We start from the raw sequence: 18,068 nt of genomic DNA on the forward strand, positions 1-18,068 counted from the left end.
CTCTATCTTCAGGGTATTCCAGGTGAACCAGGCCCACCTGGGCAACAAGGAAACCCTGGATCTCACGTGTGTATTTTGTTTGCATGTACATGGGGAAGGCTGGGATATAGAGGGTGGGGATAAACATGAGCAGGTCATTTGCTGGTTGGTGAGTCTGTTAAAAAAACCACAGGTATTACATGCATTAGAAAGATTTTTGTTACTTTAATGAAATGTGGGTTAACCTCTTTTTCAATCAGTATTATAATCTCCAATCTCCATGTGGGCTACTATTAACCCCAGGAGGACAGTTCCCAATGGTGTCTAATTTGACTCTGACTGTGAAGTTTATTAGCAACTGGGTTCATAGCATGAAGACAGGTATAATATAAAAACAGTTCAGAAAATATTAAAATGCTAACTTCATCAGACTGTGATAAGGATGCAGATCAGCACATTGAATATTCATGTTACTTGTTTCATCTATATAAATGCAGGGTAAAGTGCACCTAGTTAATTTTAATTATGCCATCCAACAGATCCATATTCCTGTGTTTGATCATCAACCTTAACATGGAAACCTTTTAAAAAAAACCACTGGAGCATTAAGAGAGAGGCTAGTGCTGTGCAGTTCTTTGAAGAGGTGCTTCACTTTCTTGATAATGGAAGTGAAACACTCCCTCAAAATTGCCTTAAGAAGCAATATTGTTCACTTGCATCGAAGAACCAATGAGGTAGCCATGTTGCCTTCTCTTGCTGTCCTTCAGAACCCATTTCTTCCATCTCCTCCAGAGCTGTTCCAATGAGAGAAGACTAAAAGAAGTCTTCTTCAAAAAACTAAAAAAGAAGGCTAAGGAGCTTTCTCCTACTATCCTGGACTGAGTGCTTCTGAGCTACCTTCAGCAAATAATATAGGATTGCCTGCACCAAGGACTGAGGGTGACTAGCCTGGAATGTCCTTGGTGTACAGCTAGTCCTCACTTAATAATGGCATTTAATAATTGGGACCATCAACTCCATCACTAAGCAACATGGTTGTAAAGCATGAACATTACATGACTACACCAACTTAACAACAGCAGTTCCATCACTAGACAAATCCCCCATGTTTATTAGACACAGTGTCACTTGTTACTTTTTCCAATTTCCTGCCAGTTTCCCCACTGTTTTTGCTTATCAGAAGCCAGTTGTGAAGGTCTCAAGGGGGGGATCATTTGACCACAGGATACTACAACATCATAACTGCAGGCCAGGTACCAAGTATCTGATGTGACTATGGGGGCCCTATAACAGTTACAACTATAAGGAACCATTTTAAGACTCCTTATTCAATGTCATCAGAACTGTGAACGGGCACTGAATGAGGATTGCCTGTATGCTAAAGGACTTCTGGATTGGCTAGGTTTGAGAGAATTTCAGGCAATCCTAAAGCATTTACTCCGAGTCATTGCCAAAAACTTTGGTTAGTAGTTTAGAGGAGGCAAGCATCCCATTCTCTGAAGCACTCATCAGAGGAGAGAAATAATTTGAGGGAGGCATTGCTTGCCTCCTCTTTTGGTAAATGTTATGTAGCAGGTATCATTTAGGTTCTTCAGAATATTGTGGCCCAGCAGATTCGGACAGTGAGGAGGTTGAGGAGGAACATGGGCCAGTCCTGGAGTCTGGGAAAGGCTCTGATGAGGGCTCTGTGTCAGAGGCAGAGAGGGGGCCAGAGCCGTATACCAGCTATCAGCTGCTTCAGAGTCAGACATCAGTGAGGCAGACAAACAGGTGGAGCCTGTTCCCAGTGTGTGCATGCGCAGACGAAAGGAACAGCTAAAGAACAGGGGTCAACTTGGGAGTAAGGCCACAGGTGGACAATGAATGGCCCTTCCCAGAGGAAATAAAAGAGGAGCGAAAGCGGAGGGGAGTTTGCAGGAGACAATTAGTTCGCTGAATTGGTTCGTGAGTCTCCGAGACTCCTTGCCAAGTTTTGCAGCTTTCAGCCTGTCAGCTTTCCAAGCCAGATAAGGTCTGTGACTGTAAATCCCCCCATGAAAAACTTTGCCGGCAGAATTCACTGTAAATTAATAAAAGGGATTTTTGTCAGGACAAGAGTTGCTTCATGGTCTTGGGAAGCCTCGATCAGAACAAATGTTTAGTGAAAATTTGCATAGTGCAAATCTTCTGCATTTACATCACATACCAGAAGTACACAATTGAGTTCATTTAGCATGCCCAGAATATATGTATATGGGCATATATATTCTAGCCTCTGCACATGCTGCCTCTGCAATGTAGAACCCATACAACCTGGAGGACCTTCAGTCAACCCTGAGAGAAATGGCTGAAAGTAACTTTCTCTTCTTTCTAATATAAATTGATTCGAGACACCCAAATTGCTATGGCAGAAGTGAATTACATTGCATCTGCAGTGAAAACTATTTCATCAGAGAAAGAAACTAATCAATGTGAATTTCTGTACAAAAATTTTTTTTTGGGGTGTGTGTGTGTGTGTGTGTGTTTCCATTAAGAATTTATCCTTGCAGGGGAATAGATATACACTATATTGCCAAAAGTATTTGCTCACCTGCCTTTACTCGCATATGAACTTACTGTACATGACATCCCATTCCTAATCATAGGGTTCAATATGACGTCGATCCACCCTTTGCAGCTATAACAGCTTCAACTCTTCTGGGAAGGCTGTCCACAAGGTTCAGGAGTGTGTTTATGGGAATTTTTGACCATTCTTCCAGAAGCGCATTTGTGAGGTCACACACTGATGTTGGACGAGTTTACGTGGCCTACCACTTCGTGGCTGAGTTGCTGTTGTTCCCAAACACTTCCATGTTCTTGTAATACAGCTAACAGTTGACTGTGGAATATTTAGGAGCGAGTTAATGTCACGACTGGATTTGTTGCACAGGTGGCATCCTATCACAGTTCCATGCTGGAATTCACTGAGCTCCTGAGAGCGACCCATTCTTTCACAAATGTTTGTAAAAACAGTCTGCATGCCTAGGTACTTGATTTTATACACCTCTGGCCATGGAAGTGATTGGAACACCTGGTTCTGATTATTTGGATGGGTGAGCAAATACTTTTGACAATATAGTGTATTTGAACTGAAAGGACATTTCCTGGATAGTCCTGGGGCTCTGAAAACATTAAATATCCCTACAAAATAATACTAATAAAAATTCTTCTTGTAAATTGTCACATCTCTCCACTCTGTTTGGTTTTTCTTCCTTAGGGCTTGCCTGGTCCTCAGGGCCCCATTGGACTTCCAGGAGAAAAGGTGAGTTGGAATTAGGGAGTGTCTAGCTGAGGCATAGAATCAGAACGAGGCTGAAAATCCCAATTTTCAGGGTAGCTATAGCAGCAGGCATCAGAGTTCTACCACAGGGATCTAATACAAAAGACTGCTGTGCACGGAATTTTGTTAAGCACCAAGATCAATCTGATTTTGCAGCATTTCCACCTAATAACGCTCCAATATTTCTTTATTTCAGCTGTGTAATATATGGTGGGAGAGGATTACATTTTGTTGCTGATTTTATTTCTGTAGTTTGGAAGGAAATGTGCATCTTAAATCTGCTACATATTCCTCAGAAATCTGCCAGGGGCTCTCCATGTCTATTCCCATTATGTCAGCATACACTTAGACATATATTTGATAGAGGAGATGTGAGAACTGATAGGACTGTCACTTAATCCATTGTCACAATTCAGATTGTCCCACCCAGCTTTCTGAATATCTCCCTGCACCTTCTTCTCACAGGGTCCACCAGGAAAACCAGGAATACCAGGACTGGCTGGAATGGATGGACCTCCGGTAAATGCCAACATTATTAAAATCTTCATGAAGATAGTACTTAAAGATGAAACCAGGACACTTAACTTTTTTTTGCAGTAGCACTAATATCTGGGGAGAGGTGAATGATGTAAACATATAGAGATCACCCTTGGAATACTATATTATGCCCAGAAGAAAACTTAGCTCCCTGCCTTCTCTTTTCTAATACCCAATATATTTTCCCAGGGCACTGTTTTCATTGTGGTGAAGTACCTTTAAGCAAGCATTCATAGTACAGTTACTTCACAAGACTCTCTCTTCTGTTGCTTTTCAGGGTCATCCTGGAAGAGAAGGGCCAGCTGGAGAGAAAGGGACTCAGGTGAAAAAGAAGCTTGCTATAGAGTCATCTAAAGTCCATAATTTAGAAAAGGAAGTTTCCCCACCCCCAGTCCTCCATCTTCTTCCCAATACACCCCCCCCCAAAAACCCTTCAGAAATAGGGGGATTTATGGTCTTTAAGATTGCAGCAAGGTTGCGCAGGGAGGCTGCCAGACGGACTTGTTTCAAATGTCTTTCTCCTTCAGGGTCCATCTGGTGCAGCAGGACCAGTTGGCTACCCAGGTCCACGAGGAGTCAAGGTAAAGAGATACCCCTCTTATCATTTTTCAAGAATGAACATTTCTAGTGAAATTTCTTCCCCTTTTCCTTTCCCTCCAGCCTCTCTCTTGCTAGAGCCTCCTTTTATTGCCAGTCTATTTTTTTATTATTTATATATTTATGAAATCAACATACATAGCTACCCAACCAGTGGTGGGTTGCAGGTGATACGCCCCGGTACGGCTGTACCGGAGCCTGCCCGGAGCACGGGATACCATTCTGGTATGGTGCTCAGAGGGCCCACCAACCTGCCTAAGCTCCTTACTGGTCTTTTAAGTCTTCGGCGTTTCCGTGCACGGCAATAGCAATAGCAGTAGACTTATATACCGCTTCATAGGGCTTTCAGCCCTCTCTAAGCGGTTTACAGAGAGTCAGCATATTGCCCCCAACAACAATCTGGGTCCTCATTTTACCCACCTTGGAAGGATGGAAGGCTGAGTCAACCCTGAGCCGGTGAGATTTGAACCGCTGACCTGCTGATCTAGCAGTAGCCTGCAGTGCTGCATTTAACCACTGCGCCACCTTGGCTCCTGCAGTGCTGCATTTAACCACTGCGCCACCTTGGCGCGTCCAGTGCTTGCGCGATGCTCTGCTGAGCAGCTGAAACGTTGCGGAGGTTCACAGAGGTGCTAAGACGCATGTGCACGCTGCACGCATCCGTGTGGATGCTGCCGGTACGGTTGGAATGGGATCCGGAACCCACCACTGTACCCAACTGACATGTGACCAAGGTGGGGTACAAAATTAGAAACAGCAAATAACAACTACAAAAATACACTAAAATGTAGTAAGATATGTTGCATCTGAGGCTATGTGAAACAAAGACAAAAACAATCACAATGGGTACAAAATCTTTCGATTCTGTCCCAGGGAAGAAAAACAGGTATTTGTAAAGTATTTGAAAAAGAAGGTAGGGTCAGACCAGTGGTGGGATTCAAATAATTTAACAACCGGTTCTCTGCCCTAATGACCATCTGGGTAGGTGGGGGCTCAGTGGTCATGTGACTAGGTGGGCGTGGCCAAATCAAGGTCACTCAGGTCGATGGGCGCTTCGCCTTAGCTGTTACAATGTAATAAGGGTTAACCAGAGAGGCAGTTTCTGTAAGCAGGTCAATAAAGATTAGGCTAGAAACAACACTAGAATGTTTCCTTCCTGCCTTCCTTACAGGATTAGCCCTGTAAAGTGGAAAAAAACAAAAGGAGATTTCTTCCAACAATAGATTCTCTGAACTACTTAGAAAGTTACCAACCGGTTCTCCCGAATAGGTGAGAATTGGCTGAATCCCACCACTGGGTCAGACCCACCTGAATCTCAAGGAGATGGTGTTCCATAGGCATAGTGACAAAGAAAGGATGTCTCCTCAGTCCTGCTAGAAGACAGTAGTTGGGTGAGGGAACCTGGAGCTCCATTGGATCTAGAGGCCCAACCCATGCTCCATTTGGTCAGATATTATCAGACAGGAAGAAGTAATTGGAGGCAGACAGTTCCACAATTAGACTCTGTTTCACTGAGAACTTTATAGATAACAACCAGCATCTTGAAATTGCAGCTGGAAGCTGCCTGGTCACCAACATAACTTGCAAATTCTATACAAGTAGTCCTTGACTTATGACCACAATTGACCCCAAAATTTCTGTTAAGTGATGCATTTGTTAAGTGAGTTTTGCCCCATTTTATGACCTTTCTTGCCTCAGTTGCAAAGTGAATCACTACAATTGATAAGTTGGTAACACAGTTGTTAAGTGAATCTGGCTTCCCCAATGACTTTGCTTGTCAGAAGGCCACATAATCTTGGGACACAGCAACAGTTATAAATATTAACTAGTTGCCAAGCATCTGGATTTTGATCACATGATCATGGGGATGCTGGAAAGATTGTAACAAAAAAAAAACAGTTGTAAGTCACTTTTTAAAATGCCGTTGTAACTTTGAATAGTCATTAAATGAACTGTTGTAGGTTCGAGGACTACCTGTATTTGCAGTGTTAATGGATGCGCTGAGATGAGCCACAATTACTCATGCATTTGCATTCTTTGAGTCATCTTCAAGGGCAGCTGCATGTAGATGTATTGCAGTGCTTCATACATGAAATGACCAAGTATAAATCACTGTGAGTAGAATCTCCTGATTCAGAAATGGACATAATTGCTGCATAAGGTGAATTTATGCAAAGACCCACCAAGCCATGGGTGCTACCTGCTCTTAACATAAATGTCTAGGGAGATTCTCAGTCATCCAGGTCATGGTTGTTCCAAAGGTGCTTTTTTCCAAAGATGTTTCGCGTCTCATCCAAAAAGCTTGATCTGAAGAAGCTTCTTGGATGAGAAACGAAATGTCTTCAAGGAAAAACAAAGCCCAGTTGCCTTTTGAAAAAAGCACCTTTGGAATGCTCTTAACATACCAGCCTGAGTCTAGGAGCCTCCCCCCCCCCAAATTGAGCATGGACCCTGTTTAAGGCAGTGCAATCCCATCCAGAACCAAAGGTGGAAACTAATGATTAAGGTAAAACCCACAGTCACTTGGGCTGGCTAAGGTTTGGCTTGAGCCTGTTCTCCTCCATCCAGGCCTCCCCAGCCTTCAGACATTGAGACGGAATCTCAGTGGCATTGCTTGGCCAGCCAAGGGTTGAAATGTGTAATGATATTTAACCCTATGCCAATGGATGATTTCAGTGAACAACCTCAGGTAAGAGGCTAAGCCGAGGCAGGAAGGTCAACAGGAGGTGTGCTAAAAGTCAGATGATGGCTGCTGTCATGCAATCAAAGCTTGCCCTCTCCTGAAGTCTGAATGCTTTTCTTCAGGGCAAAGAACTGGACTGCCAACCTTCAGAATTCAATAGTCACTGCTCAGACCCACCATGGCATCTTTCTGTGTGGTGTCATTCACCGCTTGTAGCTTTCTGCCTATAATCATGGCTTCTATATCAAAGTGAATATTTAAAGTGGGATTTTATATTAAATATATATATATAATTGTTTTCCTTTTCCGTAGGGGGCATTTGGAATAAGGGGCCTGAAAGGCAGCAAAGGTGAGAAGGTAAGTCTCTGAAGAGAATACGAGACAATATCAGAGAAAAGTTCCACAAGATTTCATCAAATTTAAGAGAGCATTTCACTGCTCCTGCTTTCTCTGGGTTGCTAATGTGCTGTTCTAGAACAGATCATGAACATTTAACTGGAGTAAGTGGAAGAAGTACTTCATTTTTGACCTTTTTCCAACGCAGTCATTATTTGGAGTGATATAAGTGTTGAGGTTCCATCTGGGTATAAACCCTTGAAGAGTACCGTAGTTCTTTTGGATTTTTATGTTAGTTTCTAGATTGCAACAAATTAGAATGTACCATGGGGCAATACAATAACTTTGCTAGGATCAATTCACACACACACACACACACACACACACACAATAATAACAAAAAACTTTCAAAAGAGTAGGAAAATGTTTTCGTTGTCATCTAGAGGTAGCCTGGAAAATATTTTATAGCAATTAAAATATTGTCCATATCTGAAATTCATCCAAATTTTAGAATCTCCTTTCCAATATAATTCAATATGTTCATATTTTGTTTTTTTTGAAAAATTTCTTTTCAGTATAATCTTCGAAGTTCTGACTAACAAATTATTTCTTCGTAGTTTAAAATTCTTATATTCAGTCAGTAAGCAATAACTGACAAGGTTGACAGTCAGGTAGGAGAATATAATTTCAGGTTCAGGCAGATACATTTTAACTAGCAACTCTACTAGCCAAGTGTTCCTGTCTTTAGAAATATATATATATATATATGTTCTCTTTTTTTTGGATGGGGGTTGGGGATAAGAACAAAAAGTAAAACTGTAGGTTTGAAGTAAAATGAATTTTGCACACCATTAAAACACACGATTCTTTCTTTGCATTTCAGCATTAAAATAAGATTGACATTTTTATTATTCTCATGTTTTGACCTTTTATGGATTCCTAGGGTGAAGATGGATTCCCTGGCTTCAAAGGTGATATGGGGCCCAAAGGCGATTGGGTGAGCAATATTCTTCCCAGTATTCCCAGTATGAAATATCTGTGAAGGCTTTTAAAAGAAGGCATGAACCATCACCGAGGCTTTAGAAATTCATTCCTTACAGTTAGCATTGGTGGTAGATTTCATTAACAATTTTAAATAGAAGATAAAATATTATAAAGAAAAAGGAAAAAGACAAAAAACTACAAAAGTACAAAAAAAGAAAAGATAGAAACCTCCCAGTTCCTTTGCAGCAAATACAAGTATGATTACATAATTATCCCTTATTCTACATATACAAAAAGAAAACTTCTCTTTTTAATATAACCTAGCATAATTATTTTCTAATCATAAAAACCATAAATCATTTTTTCTGTCTGTAAGTGGTTTCCAGTCAGCCATAAATGTAGATTCGTATTTTCTTTTCTCTAATCAAAAAAGCTAAGTTAGGTATCTCTGCAGTTTCCACCATCTTCATTAAGCATTCCTATATTGTGAATAATGTCGGATCTTTCCACTTTTGAACATATAATAATCTTGTTGCATTTGTCATATATAAAAATCAAATTTCCATGACTTTTTTCTAGTTACCTGTTCATTAATCTCAAAGACAGGCCTCTAGTTGCAATGATACTTTAATATTTTAAATTTCTGAATTAATATATTATTATATATTAATAATTATATGTATATAATGGTGGACACATCAAAATAGTTTATCTACTGTATATATAAAAACAATTTTTACGTGTCTACCATAAAATGTCCATGATATTCCCATTTCCAACAAAGATTCAAAATAACTTTATACATTCTAGACAATTTCTCTGGTGACAAATATCAACGATACATTATTTTATAACAATCCTTTCAAAGATTAGAACACAATGTAAATTTCAATCCCAGCATAACTCCCCTTGTATTAATGGCAATAAAACCACTTTTTTTCAGTAGCATAATTTTTTGTGGAAAAATAAGTGCCTTAAACATGCAAGCATTAGAGTACCAATTTTACTTTTTAATGCTTATTTGGCAGCCACAAAATACAATGGGTCATATGTTCATAACGCTCTTGGTCTTGAGACTAAACATTTTTCTAAAAGGAAAAAAGAAGAAGAAACCTGCATCTATTTTAAAAAGTTGTCCATGCCATTTTTAGTAAAAGGACATGGTTTCTATATTCAACTATATTCCACTCTCTCGGCCTTCCGAAAAGCCACCAAAACCTGGCTGTTCCGGCAGGCCTGGGGCTGTTGATCAATGTCCAGCCCCACCTAGACAGAATGGATGGTGTGTTATTTTAAAAACTGTATTTTTATTCTTAATTTTTAACTTTTTTATCTTGTCTCTGTAAGGCGCCCAGAGTCCTACGGGATTGGGCGGCATACGAATTTATTAAATAATAATAATTAAATAATAAATAAGTAGGAGGAGGATTGCCTTTGTGAGATCGTATAATAACTTAACAAATGCCAACATTTGTTAAATGTTAAAATAAAAGTTATGTGATAAAATGATGAAATAATAAATCCCACCGTCAACTTTCCAAGTACAAAAGGATTAGACCAGTTCATGACATGTTTTTCAGTACACAGAAAGCTTGCCAAAGGTGGGTTTGAGGTTAGGAGGTTAGGATTCAGCGAAGATTCTTTCATTCCAATTTTAGAAATCCAGAAAGGGTTTTTCTTTGTGGAAACGATTTGTAAAACAGAGATTCTCCATCTCTGTGTTAGATACTATGTTCTCTGTGAATCCCATAGTGTGTATCTAGATTATATTTAAAATGTTTTGCCTGGGATGCAATGGGATATTGTCATCCTAGGAGATGAAGTCTGATACATTTTTATTCGCTGCACCTCGGGCTTGTTGTTGTGTTAGTTATGATACTCACTTTAAAAATAAATTTAAGAATCTTAGAGGTGGTTTTTTTTTTCCAAATAGAAAGCAAAATGGTGTTTAGTATTTTGATTCTGTAAAGTTATAAATGGACTGGGAGCCAGATAGATCTGAAATAAAATTTTGGAATTAATTATAAAAATCCTTCCCATGGGAAAATGTTTTTGTTTTGAATTCTTTAAAAATATCGTAGGATGGGACTTTGAAAGTTAGACACTAAAGGGAGCCAGAGGGCACTGAAGATTATAGTACAATTAAAGCAGAAAAACACTTAAATTTGACTTACTAATGCAGCATGGAACAATACTTTAATATTAGAGGATGAACAATGGACCGAAAATGTAATTTTAAGAGTCTCTGCCAATTATAGATAGATTGGTAGATCATGTTTAAAAAATTATATGGAAGATGAACCTATTTAACCAGAGAAGACTGAGACTGATCTGAAGGTGGATTTAAAAATGACAGACTACAAGAATGATATGGAAAATGTTGGTGGCGCAATACTGGAAGAAGGAAGACTTGCCTACAACTCAAGAATGGACATTGAAAGTTACAAACCTAGCCGAGATGGCTAAAATATCGGCATATCTTAAAGACAATTCAAATGAGAGATATAAACGAGACTGGAAAAAATGGATTGACTATACACAAAACAAATACAGGACTAAGAAATTCCAGATAGCCTATGCTTAAGATTAGGAATAATCTAAACTGCTCAAAGTTAGTGCAACAGGAAGAAGCTGAGTTCAACGCAGAGATGTTATTGACTTCTTTTTTTTTATTTCCTTTGTCTTAATATATTTTAGACTGTGTTTGTTAAAAATCTATACCGTGTACGGGCTCTGGGAAGTTGGGGGGGAAGGGAGGTGGGGTCTTAGGGGGGAAGGGGGATATATAGTATGTGTCAGATTTCAAAGTAACGCGATTGCACTTGTATACTGTTGCTCTTTAATTCCAGTGTAAAAATAGGACAAGCTGAATATATTAATAGATAGTAGAAATACACCGAAAGGAGGAGTAGAGGGATAGAAGAAAGAGGGGTAGAGAGGGTGGGAGAGAGGATTGGAGGGAGGGTGAGAAGGAAGGGAGGGAGTGTATCGGGAGAGAGGAGTGGTAGAGGGGGAGGGGAAGTAGGGTAGAGGGGAACGATGGAGGGAAGATGGAAAGTTGGAGGGGGGCTAAAGAAAGGGTGTATGGAGGGTCGAAGAGGTACATTCGGTTTCTATTTTGGGGGGTATTATTGACAAGAGGAATGGCTGTGTTTATTGTTTAATGTTATATGGCCCCGGTTGTGCACAGTATATATGTGACTGTACGAAAATGAAAATGGAAAATAAAAACACATTTACAATAATAATAAAAAAGAATGATATGGAAAATGATTCTACAGGATATACAAATGCAATTGGTTGATGTCTTGATAATTAAGAGGCAAATACAAAGAACAGACCAAAAGAATGACCTGCATAACTTTCCCATACTGAATCCGCAAAGGAGATTTATTAAAGCTTTGAAAAATTTTATGAGAAGAGACAAAGAAACAAGTGACAAGAAATCAAACCTGAGGATATTATTAAGGGATTAAATATTAAGACTGTTAAAAATAAAAGGCAAGAATATCAAAGGTTTCTTTGATCGAAATACATATGTTGCTATCTCTTGTAACCCTGAATGGACTTTTGCTGATCAGAATTGAACAATGAGGCTTTAAGTATATTTTATTATTTCCATGTTGTCCTTTTAGTTTTCTTAATTTGTATTAATTTTATTCCCTTTACTTGTAATACTTAATAAAATTGCTGCATAAAAAAGGGAAGAAAAATTGATGGGTGGGTAAAGGGTCATTCACAATATTCCCATTAATTGATGTTTCCTTGACAATGGCTTGTGTGATGAAATTCCTTCTATATAGCCTTGTTCATGTTCATTACCATGCATTGGCTGAACTTTCCTGTAAAATACCTCTTTTTTTCTCTGAGACCTGTGTACACACACTACACTAGGTGCACGCACACAGACACACATCCCAGACTTTGTGTGATTCATTTTCCTCTCTCCCCATCTGAGATGATGGATAAAATTATGATTTATGATGTGCAACTTATTTTAGTGTCAATAGCTGGTGTGTACAATCTACTGTATCATTCTCAGACATGACAGCAGTCATAATGCATGATTGTCTCTGAAGTACTGAGAACATGCTTTGAAACTAGAATTTCATAAACGTGATTGGCACAATTATTTTAATTCTTTCAACAGGGCGATGTTGGCCCACTGGGCCTACGGGGTGAGGATGGCCCTGAGGGGCTGAAAGGACAGGTGGGACCTCCTGGGGAAGCAGGTTCTTCTGGCCTGGCTGGTGAGAAGGTGAGCTTTTGGAACAAGGGAAGCTACTTGGCATTCAGCAGCTCTCCGGGTATCAGGCAGAGGTCTTCCTCATTATGACCTGATAGCAATAGCAATAGGAATAGCAGTAGACTTATATACCGCTTCATAGGCCTTTCAGGCCTCTCTAAGCGGTTTACAGAGAGTCAGCATATTGCCCCCAACAATCTGGGTCCTCATTTTACCCACCTCGGAAGGATGGAAGGCTGAGTCAACCCTGAGCCGGTGAGATTTGAACCGCTGACCTGCTGATCTAGCAGTAGCCTGCAGTGCTGCATTTAACCACTGCGCCACCTTGGCTCTGATCATAAAAGAAGAAAGAAATCAAACTTGGGATACTTTAGGGCCTTTGCTCTATTACTATGTTGTGGTCCCACTGATTAATTGCAGCAGGAATTTGTTTAATTCTTTCTCCACTCGCCAGGGATTGTTTAATTTCATCCCTGGGCACATATAGGCTCTGATCATCTCCTTTTTTTCTGCAGGGCAAATTGGGTGTGCCAGGGTTGCCAGGCTATCCTGGCCGCCAAGGACCCAAGGTAAGCAGGTGGGAAGAACTGGAGGAAAGGAAGAAACCTTGTCCCAACCTATCCCGCCCTGCCCTCAGATCGGATTATTTTTCCATAGGGTTCGACCGGATTCCCAGGGCCTCTAGGCCTCATTGGAGAAAAAGGCAAACGAGTGAGTGAAACTAGGAAATACCCCTTGAAAAAAACCGTGAGAGATTTTTTTGTGGATTATAAAGATGGGAGAGGATGTGGGAAGAGAGAAAATTCAAGAAAAGGGAGAAAAGGAATTTCACCAGTGATGAAATTCAAATTTTTTTAATACTGGTTCTTTGGTTGTGGCTTGTGGAGAGGATGTGGGAAGAGAGAAAATTCAAGAAAAGGGAGAAAAGGAATTTCACCAGTGGTGAAATTCAAAACTTTTTACTACTGGTTCTTTGGTTGTGGCTTGGTTGGCGTGGCAGGGGAAGGATACTGCAAAATCTCCATTTCCACCCCACTCTGGGGCCAGCCAGAGGAGGTAACTGCCGGTTCTCTGAACTACTCAAAATTTCCACTATCGGTTTTCCAGAACCTGTCAGAACCTCCTGGATTTCACCCCTGATGTGAACCTTTTTTTGAAGGTGTCAACTGCAGTTTAAGCAAAATGGTTGTTCCCTCGTTTCTCAGAAACTATTTTGCAGTCTCTTCATGAGGAACAATTGTCAGGAGCTCTTGTGGGCAAACTTGAGTTCTCTCCTTGTCCAGAAAGGAACAAATGGGACTGCATTGCAGCCTGGATCTCACTTCCACTTACAAAACGTAACTGCATCAGGATTTGGAGGACTGTCTGTCCTCTATCCCTTGACACATTTTATTGATTCATTTTATTTGCTACAGCAGTGCTTTTATTTGCTAATGCTCACACTTCAGCATGGATCACAGCAAGGGAGCACAGTCTGAGAAGCAGGATTACCCAATTACCAGCTGTTTTCACTGAAATGAATCTGAGAGAGAAATGGTTCTCTACTTTCAAATGTTCCTGTCGAACGTGACTTTCTAGTTTAGATTTAAAAGAATAATCAAGGTTTTTTTTTTTTTATCTCATGGCACATTTGTTAGGAAAATTGCTAGCAGCCATAACCAAGGGATATAAAATAGACACTTGCCTTAATTTTAGGCAAATTTAATTGAACTTTATAGTTTAAGTGTCCAAATGTTTAGTATTTGGCAGATATGTTTATAACAGTGCTTAGCGTTTTATTGTGCATTTTGAATTTAAACATACTTTTTGGTTCTTCTGTTAATGGGCAATGGTGGACATTAAAGTCCAAACTAGAGGATATGTGAGATAAGGGAACATCTGAGCATCTCTCTGTAATGTCCCATTTAAGCCTGGTAACTCTGTGTATGTTGGCTCACTGAACTCCACCTTACCCTCCTTTTCTGTTTTCCTTCTTTTCAAGGGAAAAGCTGGCCAGGCAGGGCAGACTGGACAGCGTGGTCCTCCGGTGAGCTTTCATAGAATAGATGCTTATAAAGTCCCAAGTTTTCTCCAGAGAGACTTTATTTGATGCTTATCAACCAATATGTATGCTGGCTAGAAGAGGTCCTGTGCTAAAATTTAACATTATCTCTCTCCACTTCCCGCAACTGAAGAACAAATTACAAGGATGCAAACATCATGATGAGAATATTGAGCAAGTGAAAAAGGGATATAATGAAAGTGCAGCACTCTAAGCCCATCATATTCCTTATATGATGTAGTGAGTAGCTCTGGGGAGTTGCAGCATCTTTACTGCCTTTCTCAGGTCATATCAAGTGTTCGCAATATTGTTCTTGGCTCTGAATGGAGTATAGGAGGTCTTATATTTTCCGGAAACCCATTCTAAGGACACTGCTTCCTGTGAATTCAGTTATTTTAAAAATGACTTCTGATAATAGCAAGATACTAACGGCTTAAGTGAAGGGCAAAGAGAAAGCGCATCTCCTTAATTTTGTAAAGTAATATGTGACTGACTCCATTAAAAACCATAGTTGTTGAACTGCCCGTGTTTGGGTGTCTGAAGGATGGGAGAAGTATCTCTTTGAATTTCACATATCTGGAGAGTGCTTTTTGGTTGCAACTCCCCTACCCTTCACAAAAATATGATGATTAAGCTGAATTTCCATTAATATTTCTTATCTCTCCCCTTTCTCCCATAATATGCCAATGAATATAGTAGCCACTTGGGGCATATCTATTACAAAGCTCAAATTAATTCAAAGAAATCTTAATTCAGATCTTCCAAATTTGAATTTGCTTGCAGAGATTTGAATGTATATTCTGATTTGTATGCCCTCACTCAGGGTTCTATTATTAATATTTCTATAGATGGAAAAATCAGGGAGAGGGGAGAAAGCACAAGAATGTGTTAAGATTAAATTGACTGTCCCAATGGGCTGCTCAAAGCCAGAAAGCAGCAAAAGAAAACTTCAGAGATGTAAAAGTCATTGAAATATTACACACACACACACACACACACACACACACACACACACACACACCATTCAATTTGGGGTTTGAACCCTTAATTTTCTTCCTTTTTGCACTGCATATTTCACTAGAATGAAATGAACCACATGATAGTTGTGAAAAAGTGAAACCTTGCCTTTAAACTGGATTCATCTGTCTTCAGCCCATACATAATTTCTCCAGCCTTGAATTTGTTTTCCTTATTGGTTCATTCTATAGGTAGATGACATGTGCATGTGGCTGGATCATTGCAAAAAACAGAGATGTTACTTGTAGTCTTATCTCTCTTTACTTCTATTTGGTACACAATTTCTGAAACAAGAGTTAGGGGATGCTGATTTCTGGGAAGCATCCAGGGCTTAGCTGCTTAATAAATATCCCATATACTAATGGTAATCCATTTCTATTCTGGGGATCTAGGAAGCCTGGCTCGGCTCCAGACTTCAGTTTATTAATACCAATCATTTTCCATTTTAGGGTATTCCTGGTGAACGTGGTTTGCCAGGACCTACAGGAAAACCGGGATCAAAGGTATGCCTGTTTTCTGAATGATGTGTATGGCCTTCTACATTTCTCCATGCACAGTGCAGGATATGTATGTAAACAGCTGTGATGAGTGCACTCCCTAAAATGCAGAGTCTGTTCATCATTTGCTGTCTCAAATATTTTTAAAATTTGCTTATTCTTGGATTATATCAAATGTATTTTTAAAATATACACTTGGGCATATACTGTAGGCCTGGCTATCTTGATCCTTACCTACTTACCATTTTTGCAAAATTATACAACTCCATTATTATATAGCAGTGGACTTATATACCGCTTCATAGGCCTTTCAGGCCTCTCTAAGCGGTTTACAGAGAGTCAGCATATTGCCCCCAACAATCTGGGTCCTCATTTTACCCACCTCGGAAGGATGGAAGGCTGAGTCAACCCTGAGCCGGTGAGATTTGAACCGCTGACCTGCTGATCTAGCAGTAGCCTGCAGTGCTGCTTTTTAACCACTGCGCCACCTTGGCTCTTGAACTGAAGCTGTCAATATGCATTAAATCAATCTACACAGGCAGCTATAGGTAACTAAATTACATTATACAAAAGCATTGTACAGATTGTGCGCTTTTCATCCAGAGTTTCATGATTTCATTTTTAAATGGTGCCACACTTTAAGACTAACACTATTGGCAAAACCATCTTAAAGCCCCCACAAACAGAACTAATAAAATACTAATTTCTTTGTCTGTTGGAATATTAGAATATTAGCATTAGTATGGGAGGGGCTGATAGATGTATCTTATTTATAAAATCTATCTGTCAGCGTTCCAAGTATCATGTAGAATTAAATCAGAGTCCAAAGCAAAACGATACTTAAAGTTCCAATTTAATAGATCAGACATCTTGGCATTATGCTATGAAATCCCAATTCTGGAATTACATCACAATCCCACCCAGTTAAAAGTTCATAATCTTGTCCCCACACCCACAATCCATCACATGGTCCAATCTTCTTCTTCCACGCTAGCACCTATGCCCAACTGCTTCCGATCAGGTGCAAAAGGTGCGGAGACAAAAGATGACCTTGAGTTTCTAGAAAGGAATGAAAACAATACATTCCACAATCCTACTCCTTCTATTCCCCCCTCCCATCAACTATACTAATGAAACAGCATAATGAAATAAGAGAAAGTGTGGCAGGCCAAAATTCTAAAAGGAATATAATTGCAGACCGGACACTATGATCTACTTTCTTAAAATGCCAATTTTCCTATAAACAAATTTTTGCAGTGTAACTTTACCTGATAGTGTCCAAAATGTTATTTTAGGAACTCTGCATCACCTGACTTTGTAGATGAATAGTAAAACTCCTAGGCTATTTGCATTGATGCAAAACTGGGCTTTGTTCCTGCTGCTTTGTCAGCCTTTGACGTTAACTGAAGTCAAAATCTGGAGAGGGTTTTTTTTTTTTTTGTAAATGTGTTTTTATTTTCCATTTTCATTTTCGTACAGTCACATATATACTGTGCACAATCAGGGCCATATAACATTAAACAATAAACACAGCCATTCCTCTTGTAATACCCCCCAAAATAGAAACCCAATGTACCTCTTCGACCCTCCATACACCCTTTCTTTCGCCCCCCTCCAACTTTCCATCTTCCCTCCAACATTCCCCTCTACCCTACTTCCCCTCCCCCTCTACCACTCCTCTCTCCCGATACACTCCCTCCCTTCCTTCTCACCCTCCCTCCAATCCTCTCTCCCACCCTCTCTACCCCTCTTTCTTCTATCCCTCTACTCCTCCCTTCAGTGTATTTCTACTATCTATTAATATATTCAGCTTGTCCTATTTTTACACTGGAATTAAAGAACAACAGTATACA

General features: G+C 39.8%; 1 protein-coding gene across 1 annotated transcript in view; it reads left to right on the forward strand.

Annotated features, from left to right (window-relative positions):
- The window catches only part of COL5A3 (collagen type V alpha 3 chain), a 133,710-nt gene that overhangs the window by 77,534 nt on the left and 38,108 nt on the right, over nt 1-18,068 (forward strand). Inside the window, exons 23-34 of the mRNA XM_087710659.1 lie at nt 13-66; nt 3,215-3,259; nt 3,743-3,796; nt 4,092-4,136; nt 4,342-4,395; nt 7,407-7,451; nt 8,374-8,427; nt 12,565-12,672; nt 13,176-13,229; nt 13,318-13,371; nt 14,642-14,686; nt 16,168-16,221. Of these exons, the coding sequence (XP_087566785.1) occupies nt 13-66; nt 3,215-3,259; nt 3,743-3,796; nt 4,092-4,136; nt 4,342-4,395; nt 7,407-7,451; nt 8,374-8,427; nt 12,565-12,672; nt 13,176-13,229; nt 13,318-13,371; nt 14,642-14,686; nt 16,168-16,221 (666 nt within the window). The remainder of the gene's footprint in view (nt 1-12; nt 67-3,214; nt 3,260-3,742; nt 3,797-4,091; nt 4,137-4,341; nt 4,396-7,406; nt 7,452-8,373; nt 8,428-12,564; nt 12,673-13,175; nt 13,230-13,317; nt 13,372-14,641; nt 14,687-16,167; nt 16,222-18,068) is intronic.

The sequence above is a fragment of the Thamnophis sirtalis genome, unplaced genomic scaffold (genome assembly GCF_051295495.1).
Source record: "Thamnophis sirtalis isolate CommonGarterSnake01/CBP01778 unplaced genomic scaffold, rThaSir2_p1.2 scaffold_3, whole genome shotgun sequence".
NCBI classification, from domain to species: Eukaryota; Metazoa; Chordata; class Lepidosauria; order Squamata; family Natricidae; genus Thamnophis; species Thamnophis sirtalis.